At 40.9% G+C, this 27029-nt stretch overlaps 5 protein-coding genes across 8 annotated transcripts; 3 read left to right on the top strand and 2 right to left on the bottom strand.

Annotated features, from left to right (window-relative positions):
• The first annotated feature begins 131 nt into the window (after nt 1-131).
• Nucleotides 132-2267, top strand: LOC127776590 (septum site-determining protein minD homolog, chloroplastic). The gene is made up of 2 exons (XM_052303022.1): nt 132-769; nt 1626-2267. The coding sequence occupies exons 1-2, from the start codon at nt 286-288 to the stop codon at nt 2060-2062; spliced, it is 921 nt and encodes a 306-aa protein (XP_052158982.1). The 5' UTR covers nt 132-285; the 3' UTR covers nt 2063-2267.
• A 322-nt stretch (nt 2268-2589) lies between these two features.
• LOC127776592 (uncharacterized) lies at nt 2590-5285 on the bottom strand. The gene is made up of 7 exons (XM_052303024.1): nt 5051-5285; nt 4356-4462; nt 4141-4182; nt 3972-4059; nt 3343-3436; nt 3130-3236; nt 2590-3035 (listed from the first exon to the last, which is right to left on the bottom strand). The coding sequence occupies exons 1-7, from the start codon at nt 5179-5181 to the stop codon at nt 2912-2914; spliced, it is 693 nt and encodes a 230-aa protein (XP_052158984.1). The 5' UTR covers nt 5182-5285; the 3' UTR covers nt 2590-2911.
• A 4216-nt stretch (nt 5286-9501) lies between these two features.
• On the top strand, nt 9502-14713 carry LOC127778093 (uncharacterized). The gene is made up of 3 exons (XM_052304748.1): nt 9502-11279; nt 12918-13193; nt 13297-14713. Exons 2-3 carry the CDS (start codon nt 12956-12958, stop codon nt 13965-13967), a joined length of 909 nt encoding a protein of 302 aa, XP_052160708.1. The 5' UTR covers nt 9502-11279; nt 12918-12955; the 3' UTR covers nt 13968-14713.
• A 405-nt stretch (nt 14714-15118) lies between these two features.
• On the bottom strand, nt 15119-25797 carry LOC127778092 (uncharacterized). The gene is made up of 17 exons (XM_052304747.1): nt 25647-25797; nt 24570-24612; nt 23819-23953; nt 23667-23699; nt 23463-23573; nt 23246-23389; nt 22542-23165; nt 22281-22454; nt 21945-22187; nt 21759-21838; nt 21427-21666; nt 21289-21342; nt 20937-21104; nt 20789-20860; nt 20613-20708; nt 19580-19615; nt 15119-15531 (listed from the first exon to the last, which is right to left on the bottom strand). The coding sequence occupies exons 3-9, from the start codon at nt 23951-23953 to the stop codon at nt 21963-21965; spliced, it is 1446 nt and encodes a 481-aa protein (XP_052160707.1). The 5' UTR covers nt 24570-24612; nt 25647-25797; the 3' UTR covers nt 15119-15531; nt 19580-19615; nt 20613-20708; nt 20789-20860; nt 20937-21104; nt 21289-21342; nt 21427-21666; nt 21759-21838; nt 21945-21962.
• LOC127778094 (uncharacterized) lies at nt 15361-20618 on the top strand. Of its 4 annotated transcripts, none has more exons than XM_052304749.1 (8): nt 15361-15484; nt 16801-16890; nt 16972-17034; nt 17728-17787; nt 17935-17994; nt 18339-18407; nt 18858-18917; nt 19478-20618. In XM_052304749.1, exons 2-8 carry the CDS (start codon nt 16875-16877, stop codon nt 19582-19584), a joined length of 435 nt encoding a protein of 144 aa, XP_052160709.1. In that variant the 5' UTR covers nt 15361-15484; nt 16801-16874; the 3' UTR covers nt 19585-20618. The 4 variants fall into 4 exon arrangements, with proteins under 4 accessions (XP_052160709.1, XP_052160710.1, XP_052160711.1 ...); XM_052304750.1 differs by having other exon boundaries at nt 18339-18398; XM_052304751.1 differs by lacking the exon at nt 18858-18917 and having other exon boundaries at nt 18339-18398.
• Nucleotides 25798-27029: the final 1232 nt, after the last annotated feature.

The following is a 27029-nucleotide window of genomic DNA, read 5'->3' on the forward strand; positions in this document are numbered from 1 at the left end:
ACATTTTTCAAATTAAATAAATCTAGAATAGGATATCATGTTACTCTAAGTTGGTTTATTTTAGAATATATTATAAGTGGGTTTATTTTGGTAGGGAGCAAACAATTCATGGGCTTAAAATGTTGGGAAGTTTCTCATTTCTAGGCCTAAACGATGCTAGTACTAGGCAAGTAGAGTAGCAGCCAAAGCAGGCATGGTGGCGGACACCGCTACCACCTCCACTACCCACCTTCCTGAGGATCTCCGCTTGAAGAGAAGAGAACCCCAACCCTAACCCTAACTCCAATGGCGTTCGCCCCGCGCCTCCTCCTACCTTCCCGGTGCCCCCCGCCGGCCTCCTCCCCCGCGCGCCACGGCGGCCGCACCGCGCCTGAGCTGTCCGGTCCCACCCCGCGCGTGGTGGTGGTCACCTCCGGCAAGGGCGGCGTGGGTAAGACCACCACCACGGCCAATCTCGCCGCCTCCCTCGCACGCCTCTCCCTCTCCGCCGTCGCCGTCGACGCCGACGCGGGCCTGCGCAATCTGGACCTCCTCCTCGGCCTCGAGAACCGCGTCCACCTCACCGCCGCCGACGTGCTCGCTGGGGACTGCCGCCTCGACCAGGCCCTCGTCCGCCACCGCGCGCTCCATGACCTGCAGCTGCTCTGCCTCTCCAAGCCCCGCTCCAAGCTGCCCCTCGCCTTCGGCTCCAAGACCCTCACCTGGGTCGCTGACGCGCTTCGCCGCGCCGCCAACCCACCCGCTTTCATCCTCATCGACTGCCCTGCAGGTCAGTCCGCCTCACCACCATTTCCATCAACTTATGATGATGGATGTTATATGCCACTCGATTTGCTTTAACGCAATTAATAATTGTGATGTTTATCTTGTTCTCGCTTGCCCATCCCTATCTATTGCCCAGAATTGTAACTTTAAGAGCCATGATGCAAGTCAAACTTTTTATGATGCCAGTGCATAACCGTGATGCAACTTATATTCTCAAAGTCAATCCATTTATGCATATTACCTATTTTCTATTTTAGATTTTAGAGCCATATCAAGTTATCCTCTGATCATTGTAACTTAAGATTTTGTTTTCTTACCTGCCACATATAGGTGTTGTTTAGGCCAGGCATCAGTTTGTTTAATTTGGTTGTGAGCTGTAAATTTCAACCCCACTGATTGAGTGATTGACCATCCATAACTAACTGCAGCATAATTCTGTCATGTAAATATATAATTATGAACCTTCACCTTTTAGTGCTTGTCTGTTAAGTGAAAATGTTGCAAGACTTAGCTTTATCCTTTGCTTAGGACATGGCACCGGTGAAATGGTAATAGGTTCCTTTTGGCTTTGTAATCACTGGTTAAACGTCTATTACGTTTCCTTAATGAAATGGGAATGTCATCCTCTCTTTCTTAAAAAAAAAGGAACCTTCTCCTTTTCTATCTCTATAGTGCTGTATTCACTATCCCATGTTCACAGATAATAAGTTAGAGCACTGCAATTGTCACCACTGATTTGATCAATTGCAGTGCCACAAATATTATCTGCAGTTGCCTGATAATAATGTTAGAATATAACCAGTTATATATGCATCCACATATGTTATGCCAGATTGCTTAAATCAGATTTTTCTTTGTAGGTGTTGATGCAGGGTTTGTCACTGCTATTGCCCCTGCAGAAGAGGCCGTGCTTGTTACTACCCCTGACATTACGGCTCTCCGTGATGCTGACCGTGTTGCAGGGCTATTGGAGTGTGACGGCATCAAAGACATTAAGATTATTGTCAACCGAGTACGCCCAGACCTGGTGAAGGGAGAGGATATGATGTCAGCACTCGATGTTCAAGAAATGCTTGGCTTGCCTTTGCTAGGTGTTGTGCCAGAGGACGCGGAGGTGATCCGGAGTACAAATAGAGGTGTGCCGTTGGTTCTGAACGACCCACCCACACCAGCTGGTCTTGCTCTGGAGCAGGCGACTTGGCGGTTGGTGGAAAGAGATGCAATGACAGCAGTTATGGTAGAGGAGCAGGAGAGGCCCAAGAAGAAAGCTGGGTTCTTTTCATTCTTTGGTGGGTAATTTGCTGTGAGATTAATGAGCTCAGTGTAGGCAGTGTGTACAGATTTGCGTTTTGGAGCTACGATTGTTTTTCCCATTTCTTTTGCTTTGTTCTAGTGTAGAATGATTCATCCGTTGTGCTTAAATCCATAGACTGGAGTATTTTGCCTTGTTTGCTCAGAACATAAGTAATTTACGAAGATATATGTATTTCTGTTTTGGTGCTTCTAGTCTTGGATCTGGTTTTACGTCAGAATTAAGCAAGAATGGAGATGCTCGTTTTTGTCATCAGAATCAAACCGTATAGTTGTCGAGTTGAATGCTTCCATAGTTCCATTGATTTTAAACTCTATACTGTTCGGTTTGAAGCCAATTACTTTATAATGTTTCCCTTAAAATTTTTCTGTCTTCGAGGACTAGGTCTGGTTGATTTCTTTGACATTTTGCCAGACCTTTGCTATCTCGGCAATTTGATAAAATGGTAGCCATATCATAACAAGGTAAATTTTGTATCACGACATCAAACTCAACTGGAACACTCCGAAATCTTTTGATGATTGTTGAATATTTTCTTATCAATAAGTTACAGCTAGCAGTCTAGCATTACCATCATGTATATCTGGCTTGAGGACACGTATAAAAGGTAAAGTTGAATTAAAACAATTCATAAGCTTAGCCACCAAGCAAATAATACACAAGCATAGATTTTTTTTTTCATTTTTAGTGGAAAAATGTGCCATCCAGATTAAGCAGATGTTACAGTTGTGTCATATATAGATCTTCCACTCAAATTACAGAAACAGAAACACAGCGATCTCAGACAGAGACAGGCAGGCCGTGAAGGCCAGGGAACAGCGTACAATGGCAGCATCACTTCATGTACCTCTGCAGAAACTTACGGTGGAAATCACTTCTGATAGTGTCGTTGATGAAACGTTTCGGTGTCTTGGTCTCTCCACGAGCCTGGTTCTTGAATACAACATCATCATCCCACCTGCAGAAAAAAAAAATATAGGATAGAAATAAGTTCATCAAGTGTGCTAATATTAGCGAAGCATGTAATACAGCACGATGAGCTGTGTGTAAACCTTCTCTTAACATTGAAGGATCCGGCGTTGTTAATATTGATCAGGGGGTTTCCCCGCATCAGTTCAGCTTCCTTCATCTTAGCCTCCTCTTCTGCTTGTTGGCGTTCCTGAAGCAACGAGCATAATATTATTCTTACTGTTTTACCAAACAAAAGAGTAAAACCTAAAGAAATATATTGCCTTGACACTAGTGGAGAGAATAAAACAACAAACCTTTCTAAGCTTTTCTTCAGCTCTTTCTTTCTTGATTCTTTCAAGCTCTGCCATTAGAGCTTCAGTGTCATCATCGTCGTCATCATCCTCATCACTGAAACAAAATTGCAATTCCACATGTAAACATATATTGAAATTTTCAGCTATAAGAAAAAATGAGGTTTGGAGGGAGAGACATCCCTCCAAACTTTTTTTAAGAAGAAATTGTGAGCGTGTTGGGGATTGAACATGGGACCTTGGGGTTAAAGCCGCATACCCCTTGCAATTTTCAGCTATAAAACAAGAATATGTGAATCCAAACACGCAACTATATGCACTAAAAATGGAAAGTAAGTTGCTTCATGATTTATCCAAATGGTATAAAAATGGCTGGACAGTGGACACAATCAACAAAATATTCTAGATAAGAATGGATATCAACCACTAGTTCACTAGCCTTCTGACCAAAACCAAGCTTACAGTATATATCGACAGACAAAATTATTTCAACCCAAACTACCTTCCTCCAGCATTATTAATTCAGCAAAAAGATGTGGAGATAAGCACACTAATGCAGCCACAAGAATGTCACCTGTATTTTACATGAGCATGGTGATTTATAAAAGATTGAACAAGAGTGCAAGACAGACCTTTCATCATCACTTCTGGGTTCCACATCAGAATCATCTGCATCGATTTCTCTAGGAACTATCTTATCCTCAGCCTCTCTCCTTGAACCTATAATTTAGCAGAAGAAACAACTAAGAAACACTATGTCTGAAGACAAACAGATCTTCATAGAGCATTAGTGGTACAAACCTTCTAGGAGTAGGCTTGTGCTTTTCCGCCTATCTCTCTCCTCTGCAAGGGCAAAGAAGCATTCAAGTGGTTCAGCACATCAATTTAAATACAATGGGCAAGTAATTATACAAGGGAACAAGAAAAAATTCACAGGAAAATATATAAATAATTTGGCGAGCAATCTATGAACAAAAGAGGGAGCAGTATAATACACAAAGACCCAAAGTTAGTACCAGCATAGGACTTGTCCTTTGACGAGTAGTGCTTCCTCTCACGCTCCTCAAGTTCGTCCCTGAGATTCCTCTTCTGTAACTCTTCTTGGGTATGTTGTCCTTCTTTCCTGGACATAGGAGGGAAGGGTTCAATTTCCTGGACATATGTTGGACAAAGATGCATATTTCTACAATGATCACATCATTTGAGAGAGAATCGTAACTTTTTTGGCATTTGACTGCATACCCCTTACAGGAAAGGCAGTTCATAAACATATACTATCTTCATTTGCTGAATCGCATAACACAAGCTCAGCTAATGGCACAGGCGTGCGTCTAATCCTGCCCAGCCTGAGCACAAAGCAAGTGATAAAGACATTTACAGACTATTAGCAAGTAAAATGGTTTCTTCTTAGCCAATTTGGGCCCCCGAAAGAAGCAAAACCAAACCGAAGCAGGGAGGGTCTAAAAGCTAGTGTTCGCCGTCTATGCCCTGCAATTCCACCGAGCTACGTTCGGGGAAGCAATTACTATCGAAAAATCATCTCAAAACAAGGGTTCCAGGTATAGAGCTTAATCCTAACCCTTTCCCCAAATCACTAGTGGAACCGAGAAGCAGAAGAATATCCGATCCAGATCTCCACGACACGAAGCACGCACATAGCTAAAAATCGAATCGAATTGATGTGGATGGATTGAAGAGGGGGAAAGAGTACCTGGGCTTGAGGGTGGTGTGGGCGGCGAGGTCGCGGGAGGAGTACTTCTGCGAGGGCCCGAAGATGCGGGTGCCGCCCTGCTCGTTGCCGCCCTTGGCCGGAGCCCAGGTCGGACGCGCCGCCGTGGTCATCGCGGCCGCGCGATTGACAAGGAAGGAAACCCTAGGCGGCGATGGATTCGATTCTCTATCCTCTCCTCGACGAGACGAGACGACGCGGTTGCAAAATTGCAGAGAAGCCCCTGCAGAAGCGTGTATATGTCGAGGAAGGCGGTTGTGTTGGTAAATGGGCCAGCCCAGGGAGGATGCCGGCCCACATAAATAAATAAATACGGACCCCCCACCCACAAAAACGATCCGTCCCTTCTTTTGTTAAAGAAGAATGATCAATAATTGTACGTATAAAGTGGTAATTAGTAAATTGGATTAGGATTACGAATGTCCGGTCCTAACTAGAATTCTGTGTATCCAATCCAATCCAGGTAGGATAAGAAGTTAATCTTATTCAGATCCGAATCATGATCGATTTGTGTTAATTAATTTGCTTATTACAAATACACACACCAGGCACCAATCGATCTATAGATCAATCAATCACGGTGGCTAGCTCAAAAACAAGAAAACCAAAACTCTTGGATCGATCGATCAATGGGGTCAGGTTTGTCATGCGCAATCTTATTGGAGATGGCCGGGGAAGCCTGTTGTAAGGTGAGGAGTTCAGTTTTGAGAGCAGTTGGTCGTCGGGGTACAAGAAGGACGATGCCAGTGACGGAGAAAGAGCGGCGCGTGGAGTACATCATGGACGTCCTCCCCTTCTACCACGCCTTCTTCTGCAGCAGAGCAGAGGATGAGTTGGAGTTCGATCCCGTGGAGGACAGCAAGCTCATCCCCCTGCCGCCTCCCATCAACGCCTGCTGCGCCCGATTCAGAGGCGAAATCTACCTCCACATCAACTTCGTGGCTCGCACTCGCGCGAGGAACAGCCACTGGCAGAAGCAGCGTTGCCTGGTTTTCGCGGAGCTCCGCTTCACCCCCTATGTCCTTGACAGCTTCTTCGTCGACACATGCACCGTGCTCCAGCAGCTGCCGGCCGATGCCGATCTCACCGCCGCCGCCTCCAATGGCAACGATTGTGCCTTCTGCCCGCCCGGACGCGTTCTGCACCCAGCCGAATTCTACTGCGGAAAGCAGCAGCACAAGGATGAGCTTAATCTGTCGATTCAGAAACTTAAGTTATTGTCGTAAATATATATTGATTCATTCATCGTGCATGCATGAATTCGTATATATTTCATGTCAAAAGTTATTGTTTCGCATGGATTTAAATATTTATAGGAGTCAATCGATATATCCGGTTTTTTATTTGAGAAATATGAATCAGAAATCGGACTGATATTTGATGAAGTTAAATTGGACTTATTCCTTGTGGGTTAAAGCAAAAAAATTGCCTAACTTAAAAGGCGAAATTACATAAAACACCCTAATTATCAGTGTTGTTTTCAAATTCTATCCCATAACGTATTTTATGTAAAAAAAACCACCCACCTAATACTACTATGTTGAAATTGCTCCCATCATAGTTTACACACGCGACTAACTGATTCGGTCTATTTATTTGAGTTAATCCCTTGTGTACCCATGAAAATTTGCCCAATCTCTTCTATATCTTTCAATTTTACTCGAACCCCTATGTACCCCTAAATTCTCGCTTTGATCCCTTCCATGCCCATCCCGTTAGGTTTTCTTCATTTTATAGTTATGTGTGGTTGCAAATGTCTATAATGCCCTTTAGATGGAGGAGCAACTGCAGGTAGATTGGAAAAGAATTGGAATATGTTGACCGCACAGCATGTGTATTTTATGAGACTAATAATGAGTTTAAAACTTTTATTGTGGTATTGGAAAAAAAAATGCAATCCATCGAACGATTTGTTTTGAAAAAAAAAATAATAGGGTTGGAAAATCAAAGTGACATCAGTTTGCTTTGTAAAAAAAATTGGTACACTCAACAGGAATGTGGACAAAGGAGAAAATCTGTGAAACAAAATAATCTGGATCAATAAGAGCATCATAGATCATCAATCAAAATAGTAGTAACCATACAGAGCACTTCATATCAATTTTATTTTCATCATCCATACAGAGCACTTCATATAAATTTCATACAATTTTATTTTCATCATCCATACAGAGCACTTCATATCAATTTCATTTTCATCATCCATACAGAACAGCTCATATGATCCACATACCACAATTTCATTTCCATACCCAATAGTGCAGGAACCAAACCAACTTTCCACTCCATACACAAATGTTGCAAATGACAGATCAAATATACACTTTGTAAGGCATCACAACAGCAAACAACAATGAAAACTGCAAGAAGAAGAAATGAAAATTGCTGCTACTCCTACCAGTAGGGCGGCGCAGCGACGAGAGGGTATCGGACTTTGGCCACACGACAGGAGGACGGTGGCCGGCGGTGCCTGCGACAGAGGGCTATGGGCGGCAGCTGCGCGACTGGAAGGCGGTGGCCGGCGGCGCACCCCCGCGCGACGGGAGGGCGGGGACCAGCGGCGCCCTACCTCGCGACGGGAGGGCAGCGGCCGGCGGCGCGCGCGACGGGAGGGCGTGAGCCGGCGGCACCCCACCGCGCGATGGGAGGGCGGCGGCCGGCGGCGCCCCACCGCGCAACGGGAGGGTGGCAGGAGGGCGGTGGCCGGCAGCGCCCCACCGTGCGATGGGAGGGCGGCGGCCGGCGGCGCGCGCGACGGGAGGGTGGCGGCTGGCGACGCCCCACCTCGCGACGGGATGACAGCGGCCGGCGGCGCGCACGACGGGGGGAGGGGGGGAGCCGGCGGCGCCCCACCGCGCGACGGGAGGACGGCGGCCACCGCGCGATTGGAGACTGGCGGCATGCAGAGGATGGGGGGAGAAGAGAAGGAGATTGGATCTGTTTACCTAGGGTTGGCTGGCAGGGGCATTTTGGTATTTTTTGAAAATACTGACAATGTAACACACAGGTCACGCTACAGATCAAACGGAAACCTAACGGGAGGGGTATGGAGGGGATCAAAGTGGAAATTTGGGGGTACACAGGAGATCGAGTAAAATTGGAGGGTATAGAAGAGATTAGGTAAGTTTTCATGGATATACAAGGGATTTTCTCTATTTCTTTCTGCATGGATTCATAGCAAGTCATATTCAGTCAGGGTGGGCTCAACGAACGTGGCTATGGGATGAGTCCGACTCCAGCTCCTTCATAGTAAAGGGCACAAAATGGTAGGAATTTAACAATCAATTAACGGAAAGGTTAGGGAAGGGATCTAAACAAAATATTCAAGGGTATGTAAAAGAGTTAGTAAAACGGGGGGGGGGGGGGGGATATTGGGTAAAAATTTAGGGGTACGTGATAATTTTCTAAATAGGTTATAAGGTGAAATTTCAAAACAAGCGTGATAATTGAGTGTGGTTTATGCTATTTTGACGTTTCTAATTATTTTTTGGGACTGTCTATATGTCATTTGATAGAAAATACCCCATAAAATCTTGGGAATTATGAACTTTTAGATCGCTTTAAGATTCATCCAGTGAAAACCTAACCCTAATTTCTTCTTCCCTCTCCCCTCAATCTTGCTGCCGCCACTTCGCTCCCCTCCTCACGTAGCCGTGCTCTCCATCCCCTCCTACACCACTACTGCCCAACCGCACCACCACACGCCCGCCCCTTGCCGATTGGTCGGAAGGCATCAACGGCGCCGGCGAGGCACCCCCGACCGACCTCCTTCCTCTCTCCTACCTCCTTGAGCTATCGATAGTGAGATGCCCCCGACACCAACGTCCGCCCACCACCCTCATCCATCCCCGTGGCTCCGGCACCTCGTTGCCTACTCGTTCTGCCGCCCACTGCTGGGCCGACGTCTGCATGACCATCCCTCTAACCCCGACAACATCCCCCTTCTTCCCCTCCCAACCCTCCCATCCCCACCCCACCCCGGGACCCTAATTCGTCGGCCCTTTGCTGAAGTTTGGGTTGTCACCAGCGCCGGAGAAGAAGAGGAGGTCATCGGAGTTGGAGAAGATGCACATGGAGCACGAATCGTGAAGCACATCCAGTGATCTAAATCTACAATCTACAAGTTTTGGGGATGCATTTTCCGTCGACAAAAGGTTAGCGGTTCCATTATTTTTTTTGGAGGGTTGGGTAGCGATGGCAACAGGGCAGGGTAGGCCTAGGTTGGGCTGGAATGACCCCCTTCCCGCTCCTCTGCGGGTCCACCCGGCCCCAACCTCGGAGTGGAGGGCGGGTTGAAATCGATCCCCATCTTCGGCCCCTCCGGGGGCCCACTGCACTCGCAGGTGAGGACGCTTGAAGGAGGCGGCAAGTGGAGACGCGGCCGTGTGGCGGTGCGCTGACGGGCGGAGGCGAAGCGGAAATGGCAACGACGAGCGGAGGCAGTGTAGTGACAGGCGATATCGAGTGGAGGCGGAGGTGGAGTGGAAACAACGGCGACGAGCGGAGGTGAAGGGGATGAGGAGACGACCGGGCAACGACAGTTGTGGAGGATGGTGAGGGGAGTGGGAGTAGGGGATGGGGGATTGGTGAATTAGGGTTTAGCTTTTATATGAGTGACTTATTAGATCAACTGGGCTTGTATTGTTGGAATGGACTATATTTTTAAGGCATATCTAATATCCCAGGGCCCCGCTGGGTAACCCGAGGGTAGCTGACAATCCCCACCCCTGTTTGCGGAAATTTGCGGGTCCCTATCCCCGCTCATTGGCGGGTGAAAATTGCCCCCCTTCTAGGATTGGAGGGAGTGACCGAGTGAGAGAGGGGTGGTCTGGGAATAGAGATAAGTGAAAAGTATGGGAGGGGTTTAACTGTGCAAAGATGTAATCATCAGGAATGCGAGCCACATGTCGGTCTCACTTTCCTTCGTCTCTCCTCCCATCAACCCATGCTTCTAGTCTCTCCCTTCCCTTGCGAGAAGCAGAGGCACACCGCGCGGAGGAAGCACGGCCTCGTCGTCGTCGTCGTCGGGAAGAAGCCTTACCTTACCTATGTTGCGCTGATGTCGGAGGTTCTTGGGGGATGCAGAGCAGGGAGAAGGGGAGTTGGGGGTCCAGATCGGCCACAAGGTGTTTGGCCGGCGTCCAGAGCTATAGGATCAGGGAATCAGGGAGATGAGGTTAGGGAAGCAGGACAACGGCGGGGTTGGTCTTCTTGAAGATTGAGGATTGGTGTTGGAGGAAGGAGAGGAGGAGCAAGCTCTTCTGGCGGCGGTGTTTGTTTGAGACAAATGGTGGTCTTCTCTTCTACCTGCGATGCGCACATATGATGTTCGTTGAAATGACTGGGAGGGAGTCGTTCGCTTTGCTTTCTGTTCTGATGCGATACCACGGGGACGGGGGCGCCGCCGCGCCGGTACGATGCTGCACGCACATACCGGCGCCACTGGACGACGCTGCTGGAGTGCTCTGCTGGCCGCCGTGGACGTCGGTGAGCTCGTGGCGTCTGGTGTGGTGCAGGCTGCAGCCTGCAGCTGCACGAAGGACGTCATGGAGCATGTGGGCCCACTGTCAGCGACTGAGGAAGTGCGGCCCCACCTGTCAGCTAACGGGAGAGCTACTTCAAATTGCAGCCGCCTTGCGCGCCGGGAGGTAACTGTCGCAACCGCCCTCCTCCGCTCTCCCCCTCTCAGCGGAGCGGAAGCGCCAAGAACCAAGAGCCCCGCGCCTCTCTCCCCCTCACCGGAGCGGGAGCGCCAAGAACCCAAGATCCGTGCGCCTCTCTCCCCCTCTGCTCGCCTCGCTCTTCGGAACCAATGGAGCTGTTCCACGGCGGCCACCACGTCCACGCCCTGTGCCCCGTCGCGGCCGCCGCCTCGGACGACGACGGCGACAGCTGGGTCTTCCTGCATCCGCTCCGCGCGACGGTGCACGCGGCGTGGCCGGCGCACATGCTCCGCGCGTTCGACGGACGGACGGACGGCGCCACGCGGCGGCAACGACCGTGTTGGCAGATTGGGAGCAGATTGGCCTCGGCGGCAACCGCGTCACCCTGCGCGACCTACACCGCCTCGGCTTGTTCACCGTCGTCTTGGGATCGGGGGACGACGTCCTGCTGGATGCCTTGGCCGCTCCCACGAGTACGTCCTGCGTGGTGCAAGTCATCCCCCCGAGACTCCCTGCCTTCCCTTCCAGTTTCAGAACCAAATCTTCTGGTGAGCACTCCCTTCCCTAGCTAATTCTTAATTGATTTGCATGACTTAGGTTCTTTGAGGCAATTCTTGATGTCCTCTTGGACGCAGATTGCAGAAAATTCTTCGCTTCTGATGTTACCAATGTCTCGAATTCTTAGTTGCATTTTAATTCTGTATGTTACATTCGTAGGGGGGCAGTTCTAAGGTTGCTATCCAATTCTCGCTCCTTCCCATTTGCTTCCTTCACAGTGCAGCAGCTCCGTTTACTTGGTTCTTCCAGGGTGATCAGGGTAACAACTGCACCCTTGAAGAACTCCACCATGACCACGCTATCAAGTGTACTTCTTGTTTTGTTATTCCCCCAAAAAAGACCTAGTGTGAAGTAATTCCCTTTTTTACCATTATTCACCATGAACTTCTAGCTTATACATTACCAAAAGAACAAGTGCATAGAATAATATATTTAGAAATTTTCATTTCCTGTTAGCGGTAGGGATTTTATGTTCCCTTAATAGTTTTTTGTTCTGCTAGAGGAAAGCTGAGATTTCAGTTTTATTTCATTGTAACAAGGTGCAACAATAGCTGATCAAAAAGTCATCATCGCACCTGCTTAAAATATCGTTCTCTCTCTCTGTTTACTTAAATTTTCTGTACACGCTATGAATTTTCCTCTCCAAATTTATTTCGGTGTGGTTCTTGAAAATGGTAACATCATCTGATCGCCATTGTCATTCTCTTACTATGTCCTAGATAGCACCGTGCTAGATGATGTTCAAGATTGTTTGCGTTCTTTGCAAATTGTATTGAATTGCTATATGCCATCCTCTTTGCTGCAGCCCATAGGACACGATGCATTGTATATATGGTTCGTGCGAGCATCTCCGTTGTTTGGGGATCAACTGTTGATGTTTTCTTGAAACAGAGGATGCAGATTGAGCAAATTGTGTTTGTTCTGCTCTCCGTTGCAATTCTTTCGTTATGCGGGAAGAAATTCTTAGTATCATTTATTTCCATAGGTTCCCTTCAAAAAAAAAAAAAAACCATAAGGAGTCTCTAGCCTGTAGGTTCAAGTTTTTAGTGCTGCAAATCCCATTGACATTTTATCAATAATGCTAGTCTATGAGTGCTTGAACCAACACGTTTATTCAGATTATTTGGCACACAAGAAAATGACATGTTTACATGGTTTAGGCTTCTCCATGTAATTATGAAGATGCCTTCTATTTGATTCATCATTTTAGCCTGTGGTTATTTATACAGATCAAATTTCAAAGTTTTTCCTTTCTTATATATGTTCACAGATGCACTGATCTCATGACATTTGCCACTCATGTTCTTGAATGTGTGGAACTTTCTTCTTTTACTTAGCTTAAATGAAACCATGTCTGATGCTATTTTACATAGTCCTGTTTCTTAGCCATAATTGATAAACCAATAGTTTCAATATTTGCAAATCTGACATAGAGTAGCTCTGGTGTAACAGTTTTCATGCACCAGGGGCACGTTTGTGTTTCTCCAGAAAATGTTCTGGCAGTAAACAAAACATTTTTAATTTCGGTTCTAACATGGGCATAATTGCAACATCGTGGTAATATTTTTTGAAATGGATTGTGCTAATCTTATGGAGAATTTGAATTGAACATTGTGTTCTTTTCTCAGATAAGTGGAACCAGTTTCCAATCGGCGGAGACAATGGTATGATGGGTGCAGATAATGAGAGGGCTGAAGGGCCGCAGACTATGCTTTTGGTGGAGGAGGGCATTAGGAAGGTTGACACGGAGTTTGCTTGCATCTCATACTTAACACCATGGCGCTGGTGCAACCAAGCTGTAAGATGGCTGGCATGGAAGACTGGTACCACACTTGCTGGGCTCGTGTTACCAGATACATGGAGCTGGGAGAAAATTGTCGGATCACCTGCTGTTCAAGGCAGAGGTGAGAAGCTCCCAATCAATCATACTGATAGTATATATGGATGCTTAAATTAACTTGCATGACAGCAGATACAGAGATGAATGATATTGATGTGTGGTTGCAGGTGGGTGTTCATTGTCTGCTTGCACTGTATGCACTGAAGCTCAGCATCGGATGATTTACGATAGGCTCCATGGCTCAGGCTCATTCCGATGGAGAGTTGAGGTACCTCCAACTACTCTGAGGATGGAATGCATAAAGAAAGAAGCATGGAACCCCGAAGAAGGTGGTAAGGTTGAGCATGTATTGGAGGTTGTTGTTGGCATGGGAGGTCTGCCGACTATGGATGATGATTACTTCCTCCCCGTGGTAGGGTTGAATAAGTATCCTGGACCTTACAAGACCCAGATGCTCGGACTGACGGAGTATGTCAAACCCCTGACCGCCATAGAGACAGCCAGGCTTATTCGTCAGAGGGGGCCGATCATTGGTGCACTGGCGGTTAACCCACCCCACTACTTCTCTTATCGGGCGGATGCAAAACAGCGAGCCAAAAGAGTGTACAGAGGCTGTCCCGAGTCTGCAATAATTGCCCGTAAGGCGGCCTGGCACGCAGTAGTCTGTTTTGAGTATAGGTTCGTGAAGAGTTTGATTGGAGAAGAGCTTCAGCTGAAGATTATGGACAGCCACAGCCCAGACGGACCTCGGAGGTGGATCTGTTTTGATGCCTTCGACAGGTTCTGTCTGCCAGTCATTTGCCGGCCGCCGTGTCCCCGCCCATCGTCATCGGAATAGATCTGTTCTTACCTGTGTAGAGTAACTCTGTCTGTTGGGTTAATCGCTTCTTCTTATCCTACCCCTGCTTCTTAACTCACTGCAGAAGGGCAGAGCATGTACCTGGGAAGCTTCATCTTGTCTTCCCTCGGTGCGTACTGAATGCAAACGTTATTACATTTACATGAGTACCTGCTGCTTCTTCTTCTTCCAGTGCGATGCATCAACTGTATTGGAGTAGCTGTTGCTTATTAACCGATTAACTCGGCGCTTCTTCTGTTATCAGAGAGATTTTTCTAGTATATCTGGTGTTAGCATCAGCTGCTGCTAGTTAATTACTAGGCAGCTATCTAGAATCTTAGATTTTGATCCGTTTATACAGTTAATACCAGTACTAAAGTTCTTTTGCTTGATTCTTTGTACGTACTACTGATGTTTCTTTTTTTTTAAAAAAAAATCCTTTTTTTGTCAAATGCATGCATGTATGCAGCAAGAAAGACACTAGTAGAGTAGCATTCAAGAATACAGAGACTCTCTTTCTCTGTCGAAAAGGTAAAGGCAAGATCAGATTTCATTACTAATACTTTGTAACGAATTATCTAGTGATGTTAGTGGCACGCAATTAGATTTGAAGTTATTATTACTTTGTAATGACATCGAAAGAGTGCGAAAGAAATTACCATCCAATAGTAAGAGAAGAAAGATTTCAGAAGATAAGCATGCAAAGTGGCCTGCGAATAAATTTTCATTTGTATCAGAAACCGAACCGTTTTTTAATTGGGGCTGTCTATATAGGAATCGAATGATTCCTGAAGGTCCAATCATGCAGATTTTATCTACCATAGGATGCACATCCAACAACTCAGAAAAAGTGATACAAATAAATATTACACTTAAAAACAGATATATTATTTGATTATTTGAACGCCATTTTTTTGAAAGCCCAAATTCAGATCCAGATCTATAAAAGCCCAAATCCATATCCAGATCCATAAAAGCCCATTAGTAAAAAGAAGGCCCAAGATACAAAATTTGAATCAAACACAAATAAACAAAGCCCATGATTTTTTCGCCCTTGCCAATTATTTGAAGGCCCAAGTCCATATCCAGATCCATAATAGCCCGTTAGTAAAAAGCAGGCCCAAGATACAAAATTAGAAGCAAAAAAGTAGTAGGGACCAAACTTGGAAGCCAAGTAGATGAAAAACATGTCACGTGAATCAACCATGTATGGGACCACACTTTTCAATCCCCTACTTTTCAACAGCGCTACTAGTTCACAAACAGATCTAGCACGAATCAAACATGGAGCTAGGAGAAGAGAAAAAAGAGAGAAAAAGAGGATCCAAATCGCAGATGGAAGAAGGGGAGAGTACAATGTCAGAATCAAAGAGTAGTTCTAGAGGAAAGAAGAAATCAAAGACAACTTCTGAACAGAAAGTTGAGATCCATACAAAGGAAACACAACATCTGGAGAACGCAGAGGAAAAACAAGAGGAAGGCAAGATCAAGAGAAACAAGAAGGCTCCAGTTCAAAGGTTAGTTCAAGGCTCCAGTTCTTAACCTCTATTAGAAATTCCAAATCCTGAAAAAGAATAAAGAGAGAGTTTAGGTCAAATATACAATTCAAAAGAATACAAGAAATTGCTGAATATGTCAAATGAAACAAGGTAAATGAATCAGTACTTAACATTCCACTTTGTTGGATAAATACAACTCAGAACTGAAAATTTCATATGTTTGCTCTGTAAATATGAACTATGTAATGTTAAAAGTAAAACTAAATTGCATTCAGTACTACAAAACTGCATTCTGGATGATTGTATTATTGTGTACTATTGATGAATACCAAACTAACTTTATAAAAATACATGACAGATTGATTAGACTTCCAACCTTACTGAATTTTACTCTGAAGATATCACAGTTATACAGTTATACAGAAATATAACAACTAGGCCATATAGCATATCCTGAATTGTGATATATTCAATTTTATCAGCATAATCACCATATTAAACTAATGACAAATTCAATTCTCAATGTCAACCAGTTGTCTCATACAACTCAATATTTCATAAAGCTCAAGATCTCATACAGCACAAACAAAAAAGCCAATTTATAGGAACTCACAAATTTCTTAACATGTTACAGTAAAAAAGTAATAAAATTACATACAAGAATCACTGTAATTCTAGTATTAACTCACTGTAGTAAAAGATTAGTTCAGTAAACTGAAAAGTTTAGCTCACACAATCATGCACAAATTCAGGAACACATTCAAGATATGTTTTACACTCAAGACTATCTCAGTTTAATGTTTCTCCCATCATCAGACAACAAATGAAGATTTCAGATAATAGATCATTGTTGATTTGTTCAATGTCTCAAAATAGAATATAATGAAACTAGTTACAGTGAACTTCTATTACAAATATATAGAGTGAACACTACAATTTCAATTGAACATACATGTAACTACAAAGAAACAATGTAAAATTCATACGAAATCAAGATCTAATGCAGTTTCAATCTAAATTTCAAGATGATTTCAGATTTTTCGAGCAAAAAACAGGGTATCAATACTTCAAAAGTAGTACATATGTAAAAGCCAAAACAAATCATATCTGAAAATTCTACTTTCAAATCAATACTGAAGATTTAAAATCAATTTTTTTTTCATTCTAATTACAGGACAGTCTAACACAATTGTACATTAGTATTATCACAATTGTACAGGAGGATTATCACAATCAGCACAATATATATGTCTCTTAACACAATTGTATATGAGTTTTATTGCTGATTTCATGAACTAATGCATCTTCATTTTCAATTTAAAAAATGATTTTAGATTCATCAAGCAAAGAACAGGATATCACTACTTCAAAGTTGGTTCATGTGCAGAAGCCAAATGAATTCATATCTATGAAAACTTCAAAAGGTATGCATTCTTTTGACTTCATTATATTTTACTTTCAGTTATAATACATTATTTAGTACAAACTCATTTCATTATTTACAGGATTCAAAGGAAACAAGGAAAAGGAAAAGAACAATTCTATGGACATGCAAAAAATGGAATCAGGTTCAAATCTAAACTTTGATTTAACATCCTTTTAACACAAATATATATCGAAAATACAAAATATTTTGCAAACTGCTCAAATCAAATCAACAGTACAAAGAAATAGAAAAGAAAAAGTGCCATCAGATATTATAAGAAACACCTCAAAATTCTGCACATCATCAGACAAGAAATTAAATCATTCTTTTCACTTAGGATGATTGATTTTCTTGCCTGATGACGTGCAGAATTTTGATTTGTTTTTCAATTCAAATTTTATTGATCATCATCTGGCCAAAAAACTACAATATACAATGTACTTTTAAATGTGAAAAGTAAAACTAGAATTAGAACAAGTCATCATAGTTAAGCATAGTCACAATCAGGAAAACAGATGATGTAAACTATATGAATTTTAAAAAGATCATAAATCATAGCCTGATTTATGAATACAAAAACATAATTTCATATCTGGCACAACTGAAATATGATTAAGAAAACATAAAGGACAGTAGTTTAGTGTTCCTTGATGTGTGATTTTTTAATAAAAGACAGTGATTCAGTTAATAACTGTCATATTAAAAAGTAATTTTATATTTTGCTGACTTTGCCATTTAGAAAAGCATCCAGGGCAATGTACACAGAACAATTAGAAATCACATTTCATACAGGTATACAGAACATTTAAAGACTTGCTTCATTATTTCTTTGCAGGTGTCATAGAAAAGGAAAAAGAATGTAAAAGTTCTAAGGAAAAAGAAGGAAAAAACACAGGTAAACAAGAGTTACAGTAAATTTTAACTGGAATTACAGTAGCATTACACTGTAATTGAAATACTTATTTACTGTAATACTACTTATGGAACAGACTCATACAGGTTTGAAAGACATTTAAAGACTTGCTTGATTATTTCTTTACAGGTGTCATACAAAAGGACAAAGAATGCAAAAGTTCTAAGGAAATAGAAGGAAAAAATACAGGTAAAAAAGTTACAGTAAATTTTAACTTGAATTATAGTAGCATTACACTGTAATTGAAATACATACTTAGTGTAATATTAAAATTATTTTGAAAGAATTATACAAACTGATTCATTTGTTCACTTCAGTGTCTATAATCAAGTATCAAATTGATTGTAGTTGGATTTTTAAGTAGTTACAGTTTCTATTTACTGGAATTACAGTATAATTTCACTGTAATACAAATATATGTTTACTGTAAATGGACTTATGAAAAAGAATGGTAAATACACTCTATGTTTCAGAACTTGCTGGTTTAGAAATACAAAAGTTCTTTGCAATCTTAATTTATTCTTTCTATGCAGGTGTCATACAAAAGGAGAAACAAAGCAAGAGTTCTATGGAAATAGAAGAAAAAGAATCAGGTGAACAAGGTAAATTCAAATTTTCTTCACAATAAGAAGATTAAAATGAGTTTGAAATTTTTAAAAAAATGCCATCAGATATAAAAAAGCACCCCAAAGCTCTGCACATCATCAGACAAGGAATTTAATAATTCTTTTTACTTAGGATTATTAATTTTCTTGCCTGATGACGTGCATAAATTTGATTTGCTTAATTAAAATGATATTATTCATCATCTGGCAACAACAAAAAATAGGCAAAATCACATATCAGAGAGAAAACATCAATTACAGTTGGATTTTTAAGTAGTTACAGTTTTTGTTTACTGGAATTACAGTATAATTTCACTGTAATACAAATATATGTTTACTGTAAATGGACTTATGAAAAAGAATGGGAAATAAACTCTATGTTTTAGAACTTGCTGGTTTAGAAATTTAAATGTTCTTTTGCAATCTTAATTTATTCTTTCTATGCAGGTGTCATACAAAAGGAGAAACAAAGCAAGAGTTCTATGGAAATAGAAGAAAAAGAATCAGGTGAACAAGATAAATTCAAATTTTCTTCACAATAAGAAGATTAAAATGAGTTTGAAATTTTAAAAAAAATGCCATCAGATATAAAAAAGCACCTCAAAGCTCTGCACTTCATCAGACAAGGAATTTAATAATTCTTTTTTACTTAGGATTATTAATTTTCTTGCCTGATGACATGCAGAAATTTGATTTGCTTAATTAAAATGATATTATTCATCATCTGGCAACAACAAAAAATAGGCAAAATCACAGATCAGAGAGAAAAATATCAATTACAGTTGGATTTTTAAGTAGTTACAGCTTCTGTTTACTGGAATTACAGTATAATTTCACTGTAATACAAATATATGTTTACTGTAAATGGACTTATGAAAAAGATTGGGAAATACACTCTATGTTTCAGAACTTGCTAGTTAAACATCAAGAATGAATTGATTAAAGTTGTGTTTTTTCATTGTAGCATTTCACTGTATTACAAATACATATTTAGTGTAATCCTACTTATATATCAGATTGATTAAGTCATAATTTGTTTCAACAATATCTTCTTTCTTTCTATGTAGGAGCCATATGGAAGGAAACACAAAGCAAGAGTGGTAAGGAAAAAGGAGAAGGGAGAAACATTGATTTGATGGAAGGTAATAAAAAAAGGAAAAAGTATTTACCTTAAAATTCAAGGAATTGTATCATTTGGTATATCCCTGAAAAAACAAAAAAAAGATGATTGAGTTATATGCAGATTAGGGACAAGAAAACATACTAGCAGATTTCATGTAAAAAATTAAAATCTGTTTAGCAGGAGTCACATAAAAAAAGATACATATCAAGATAGTTCTCATAATTGACAGGAAATGATAACTTCATTGTTTTTGGTACAACTGCTTCTATGTAAAAATTAGCAGATCACATTACGTTGAACAGAACTAAAGATGCAAGAACTTAAGATACAACAGAACAAGTTACAGAGAATTATAGCTAAATTACATATATGAAACACTGTAATTCCAGTATTAAATCACTGTAAGTAATGAAAAAAATAACTCTAACTTTATTCCATAAGTACTTGGATTGAAATTCTTCATATTGCATAACAAAACTCTTTCTGGACTAGCAAAGGTTTTGAAGTTTTATTTCTGAGAATCTAACAGAATTCTATTCATTTTATTGTACATCATGTTGGTTTTGTTTCCAATATCAGCACATTTCTTAGAGAATTTCTTTTCACCAATAAAAACAACATCAGGGGAATCCTGAGATTGAACAGATTAATTAAATAGTACAGTTAGAAACATATTAAAAAAAGGAGATCAAAATAACTAGAAAAAAAATAATTATTAGCTTATAACCAGAACAGAAAAATGATAAATAAAAGTAAGGTACAGGGCATGAAAGATTTGAAATATCAATATGAAATAACAGTTCAGCAAATAAACTAGTGATGCTCAACAGCAAACTTACAAACTTGAGATTATAAACTTAATAAAAAGTAATGAATAAGCAGTGAGAAGAAAGACCTTTTGGAATAAAAAAAGAAAGAATGTCTGTTATTAACTAGAACTGAAATACATTGTAACCTACAAGAATTACAACAAAACTATGGAGAACAACAATGCAAAAATGGGATTAGCAAAATTTTTAAACACCATTTAATTTCAAAAAGGGATCATCAATGAAAATAAACTATGAGATTATTCATACCTTGATCATGTGACAACCTTTTTCATTTTCTTTGTTTTCATTGAGAGAAGCAGTAGGAGAAGTTGAATTTTCAAGTGTCACCATGTACATCTTATCCTAAAATTTCAAATTTAACAAATGCAAGTTTAGTTTGTATATACAGAAGAAATAAAGAAAGCAATTAATGTCAGAATTACCGGACTATCTGAACAGATTATTGGGCTTTCAACAGCAGCAGCAAAAGTTTGAGACAACTTTCTTGGAGTGATCTGCAAGATTTGTATAAATCAATATAATGTTCTAAAAAAGTATTCCTTATGAAGTTTGAAGTTATTAGACAAGTACCTTATTTCTTAAAACAGGATTTGGGGAGTATGAATCAGGAATAACTTAATGTGAATCTACAAGATGAGCAGGTGTAATTTCTTTTTTGAAATCATCATTTTTCACGATGGAGGTCATCATCAGAATCCCAGATTTTAAAAGACGGTTGAAAAAGTTGATTGTTTTGAGCTACAGCAATAACACAAGAATTAGAAACAAAAATATGGCAACAAAAAGTAAGAGGATCATAGTACAGTGCACTAAAATCACATGACAAAAAGAATGAAATATTACAATAACTCAATTTTTTTTTGCTAGAACAGTTAAAGATCTACAAGTAAAAACAAAAGATATTCCATTGAGAAAAATTAACCTGTCAAGGCAGAATTTTTCTCTGTTTCATCTGGTGGATTAATAGGAACATGACCTTCAATGATAAATAGGCAGAAACATCAATAATTCATATTTAATTTTTTTTAAAACAGATTAACAAATCTAGAAAAAAAATAACCTGTTTTGTTCAACTTTGTCATTATTTCATCAATGTTGATATATTTAATCTACACAAATAAAAAATGACAGTTAAAAACTATCAACAATTAGAGTTCTATCTATTCATATTATAATGATTGAAATAAAAATGAAAAAAAAACTGTCCTGAAGAATTCAAATTGGTAGACTTATTCACAGGATTAAATTCTTCATTTGGAATTGGCAACTTATCATCATCTAGTACTGTTTTACTGTTTCCCTACAAAAAAAAATAAAAGGACAAAAAATGTTTAATGATTCACATGACTATTAGAATAAAAAAAATTGAAATGAGAAGAGAAAACAATGTACCTTTGTAGATGAGGTGATATTGTTATTTTTTTGCACAGCTTGATTAACATCATCATTAATTTCTTCATCTCGTTCATGATCTGGTTCAATTCATTAATTTAAAATTTATAAAAAAAATCAAGACATATGAATGGAAAAAATTAAAAATAAAATAAACAACAAAATTCATAAATTAAAAGTAATAACTTGAATTTTCATGTGCAGTCAGTGGTAGTTATATAAGTCATCTCCGACGAAACAGGAACTGCAATCAGCTAACAACAACAGCACATCTATAAGAAGTTTCTTAGCTTTGTCTTCAAAGATTTCATCTTCTTTTCCAAAATGATTGCAGAGCAAATGATAAATTTTGTCTTGAACATCACTTGGCAACAGATCACCAACAGAACTTTTGAGCATATCAGCAAATGAAGATGAGCTATTATCCACCTAAAAAATTAAAACAGAATTTTCAATTCCAATCTAAGAAAATTTATTAGAACTTGAAAAGATAAAAATTTGAAAAAAAAACTGAACATTTACCATTTGGTAACAAGTTGAAGCAATATCATTGACTGGTCTTTTTCCATACACTCTTTCAGATATTTTATCAAATTTGGAATAGTCCTTAATCATAGATCTTTTCCAAACTTTAATTCTTGGTGTATCAAGTAATACTTTTTGTGAACCAAAGTTGAGAAAATCCAGGTAATTAACCTATGAAACATTGAATATAGAAATTAAATGAATAGTCATTTAGTACAAAATATAAATAAGCATAAATGGAGGGAAAAAAATATTTACCGCTAAATGGAATAAACAACCACCAAAAGTTTTCGATTTCTTAAGCTTGCTAATGTGATCCATCAACCAGTCAAAAACTAACTTGCACCAGTCCAAACTTTCAATTAAGTCCATGTCTCCAAAGGCACTTAGGTATTTTGTACTCGGAATCAAAGAAGAGTTCGGACAAAGGAAGCAACTCAAGGAAACAATCATAAAGCAGATGAGAATTTGATCATCAGGAAGTTCTTCATTTTTAATTAACTTTTCTCCAAAGAACTTGACAGAAGGAATAGAAGTTTTCCCAAAAATATGAAGAATCTTTTGTTTGCCAGAATCAAATTTTGAATGGATTGTACTACCACCAACATGGAGGCCTAGCACAACATGGACAGATTGCTTGTTCAATGGAATAAGTTTTTGGCCCAAAACTATATCAGAACAGTTCACATCTACTTGTTTTGCAATCCAAAGAGCAAAAGAATTGGGAACAAAACACTTGTCAAATAGCAGCATGCTTCGAAAACAAGAATTTTCAATGACTGTTTTGTGATGTGGACTTAAAGAATCAAGAACTTTTGAGAAATATTTGACAGAGAATCTAGAGAATGCATCAGACTTCAAATCAGTGTCAACATTTTTGTCCTAACAAAAAGAAAATAAAACAAATTAATCAATAAATAAAAACCAAACATAGATATAAAAGGGCATTGCAAAAAACTAACCTTCAAATTTTGATCACCTATGTTGTGATGAATATTAAGCTTTTTTTTCAAATTGTTGATAATCTGATCCATTTGTATGATATCACGTAGAACCTGATTTATCATTACATCATTGTCCAATTCAATAGATTCAGACCTTTTCATCTAAAAAAATTCAAAATTAAAAACAAAAATGATGGAAAAATATAAAATGAAAAATAACAAACAAAATAATTACCTTAATGTTATCATCTTCACTTCTTTTAGACTTACTGAGTTTCCTTTTCAAAGTTTTCAGAAGTTCATTTGTAGAAATTTCATTTACATGTGGTTGTGAAACATCCATATCCTAAAAAAACATATTAAACAATTAAAACATTGCAAATGTGCTATGAAACATGGCTACAACAGAAATTACATTAAGATCATTTGTAGAAATTACATTAAGATGGTCTTGTGAAGGTACATCCATATGCTAAAAATAAAAAAAGAAAAATTAAAACTGTGCAAATGCATATCAATGAAGCATGACTGTCACAATTATCACCAGAATCACAGTAAAAAGAAAAGTAACAAGTTAAAAAAAAAACTTACATTACTGTGACTATTATCACTAGAATCACATTGGTAGTTATCATCATTATTTGGCAACGATTCAGAATGAATATCATCAGATTCACTTAAAGACTGGCTACAATCCTCCAATTTTGAGCGCTTTTGGCGAACCATCTGTTCAAAATTTGTTATCAGCAAAAATGGGGCAAAACATTAAAATATTATATGAAATTGGGGCAAACAGAGAAAGGCCCATGGGTTAAAAAAATTAAGTTCACAAACATACATACAAAATTAATGTAATTCACTAGGGCATACACATGCAAAAGAAAATGGTGTACAGTAGGTAAGGATATGAACATTGCACAATGTAGTGATGCATTGCAGAAAGCCACATCAAAAATCAGCTAGCAAAAAAAATCACAAAAAGCATTGAACATATTCAGAGAGGGAAAAAATGCAATGCACTACTATGTATGCCAACCAAAGCCACCAAATATAAATTTAAAATCAATGTGTAACTTCTGCATAGCGATGCAGTACTGAAAAATATAGCACAAAAACATAAACAAATAGTGTTGTTTCTGGTTAGGCGATGATCTGAAATTATCAAATACTCAGTGAGTTCAAAAAATGGAAGAAATATGAAAAAAAATACAACATGGTCATTACACACAACAGGTTAAATACAAAAGTAAACAAACTACAAGACTATACAAGGAAAATTAATTCACATAAGAAAAAGACCATGAATCTTAATAGAAATTGAATAACACAAACCTTGTCTAACCTTAGATGCTCCTTGGATACATGAACACACAGACCTTTTGGCACTGCACAACAAATACACATCAACAAAAACATGAGCTAATCGTGCAACTCATCAACACTGTGCTAGTAAATCATCAACACTGTGCTAGTAAAACTTTTCAAATTGAAGTTGAGCTTCTGTAGCATGAACATAAGTACAACAAATCAGGAGTACAAAAAAATTGAAATAAGGTTGAAATGATTGGTTAAGACAAATCATATTCCTATTGAAATAAAAATGCTACATCAATCCCTTTTGGTAAAAACAAAGTTCTACATCCATTTGATCTCAGAGAAAACATACATAGCAAAGAGAATTACATTAAGATCAAGTTAAAACAACTACAATACCAAAACACATTACAAGTTACATCCCTATCATCAGATAGAGTACTAAAAATCACATAAACCTTACATTATATCCAGAAAAAACTTATAGAAAGAATATAAAAAGCATCACATCACAAACAATTTGTCCTCCTGCTTGTGAGTACCTAGTTGCAACACAAATCGAGGTAGCACAAGTTGGGGATAGGGGGGAAACCATGCAAAACACAAAACAAATGCAACAACAATGATAAACAGATGCAAAAGCAAAAAATCACACAGTTAAATCATACATCTGAATTTATATTGACGAAACTACACAAAATAAATCAGCCTAGTGAATTAAAATCATATCTACATCACACATCACGTCAAGAGCACAACAACTTCAAATCCCACATCATGTTCTATTAAATCCAGTACATTCATCCTCAGATCTAAACAGAATCAAGTCCAGATAACAACTAGATCGAAGATTCAAACACCAAATCATACACGAACAACATGACATCGTTGTGAGAAGCAAAACATCACAATCTCCAAAAAGCAGAAGCCCACCACGCAAAACTACTAGTACTGGTTGCAAAAAAAACTTGATCCCCAAATCCTACGCATCAACAAATTCGACCACAAATCATATACGAACTACCCAAAAAAATCACGCATCCGGATGGCTACCGATTCCGTCGACACTCGAAGGGAAGAAGGAGGAAGATGAGCAAGTACTCACCGACGAATCACCCTCACGCCGCTCCGGCGGAATCGCCAGATCAACGCCGCGGCGGAATCCCTCGCGTTGACGACGGCAAAATCGCCGAAATGGTCGCCTCTCTCTCTGTTTCTCTCACCTCCCGGAGAAGAGAACGAGAAAAAGTTCTCTCCAACTCTCTCTCTCTCTCTCTCTCTCCGACACGGTCAATGCCAGCAAAAAGACAGGCGCGTATTCCGAAATTTGAACAGTAATTGTGGGTTCCACATGAAAACAAAAAAAATAAAAAAACGAGCCCAACCTAGAAGAAGCCCAACTTAAGCCCGAAGAAAACATAAAGGCAAGTCCAGCCCAAACAAAAAGTCCAACTGTCAGCCCAAACAAAAAGTCAGAAGAAGGCCCACATTTAGCCCGAACTAAAAATAGTCCAAATCACAGAACTCAACTGCACGAATCTCAACCATATCTAACAGCCCAAAAAAGAATGATTGAGGACTCAAATATCATGCGACAGTAATATAGCCTTTCCGTTTTTAATTACCTTGGAGGACTCCCCCCCCCCCGCGTCGCCCACGCGCTGGCGACCCGGGGGGCGAAACCCTAGCAGCGCCGCCGCCTTTCCTCTCCCCCCTCCCCCACCTCGCCGCCGCCGGAAAGTCGGCGGGCTAGCCATAATGGCGGCGACCCCTCTCAGCGCGGGAGAGGCGGCGAACGGCGGCGGCCGATGCCGGCAAGGAGACGGCGGATCTGGCTTCACCTTCGCCGGATCTGGCCATCCCCTGGCCAGATCCGGCTAGAGTGGGTGGTGGTGGCGGAGGAAGCCGCGGCGCGGCGACGCGACAAGGCCGGCGACGCCGGCGCGACGAGGCGGCGGCGACGGCACGGCGACACGACGGCGACGACTTGCACGGTAGCCGGCGGCGGCCGCCCCGACGGCGAGATGCGCGCGGGCAGCGGTGCTCGCGCCGCCGGGGGCGAGTGACGGCTGCAGCGCCGCCGGCCCTGGTGGCAGCGGGCCGAGCGACGGCGGCTGCACGGCGGCGGGAGGCTTGGGAACGGCGGTGGCCCGGCGGCGCGGCTGGTGATGGGCAATGGCGGCGGTGCCAGTGGCAGCCGCGGCTGTAGCCTGAGGCAATAGCGGCAACGCCCGTCGGTGCGGAGGCAGAGGCCTCGGAGCTCGTGGCAACAGCGGCGTCAGCGGCTGCTGTGGCACGGTGGGAGGAGGCATGGTGGTGCGTTCGGCAGCAGTGGCTGCGGTTGCGGTGACCACGGTCGCCGGAGGCATGGCGGCCTCGGACGACTGGCTGAGGGCGTGGCAGACGGCTACATCGGACCGGCGCAGCGTTGTTTGAAGGGGGGGTCGGAGACCGGCTTGGCGCAGAGTGGCGTAGCCGATGACAGCGG

The sequence above is a fragment of the Oryza glaberrima genome, chromosome 6, assembly GCF_000147395.1.
Source record: "Oryza glaberrima chromosome 6, OglaRS2, whole genome shotgun sequence".
NCBI lineage: Eukaryota > Viridiplantae > Streptophyta > Magnoliopsida > Poales > Poaceae > Oryza > Oryza glaberrima.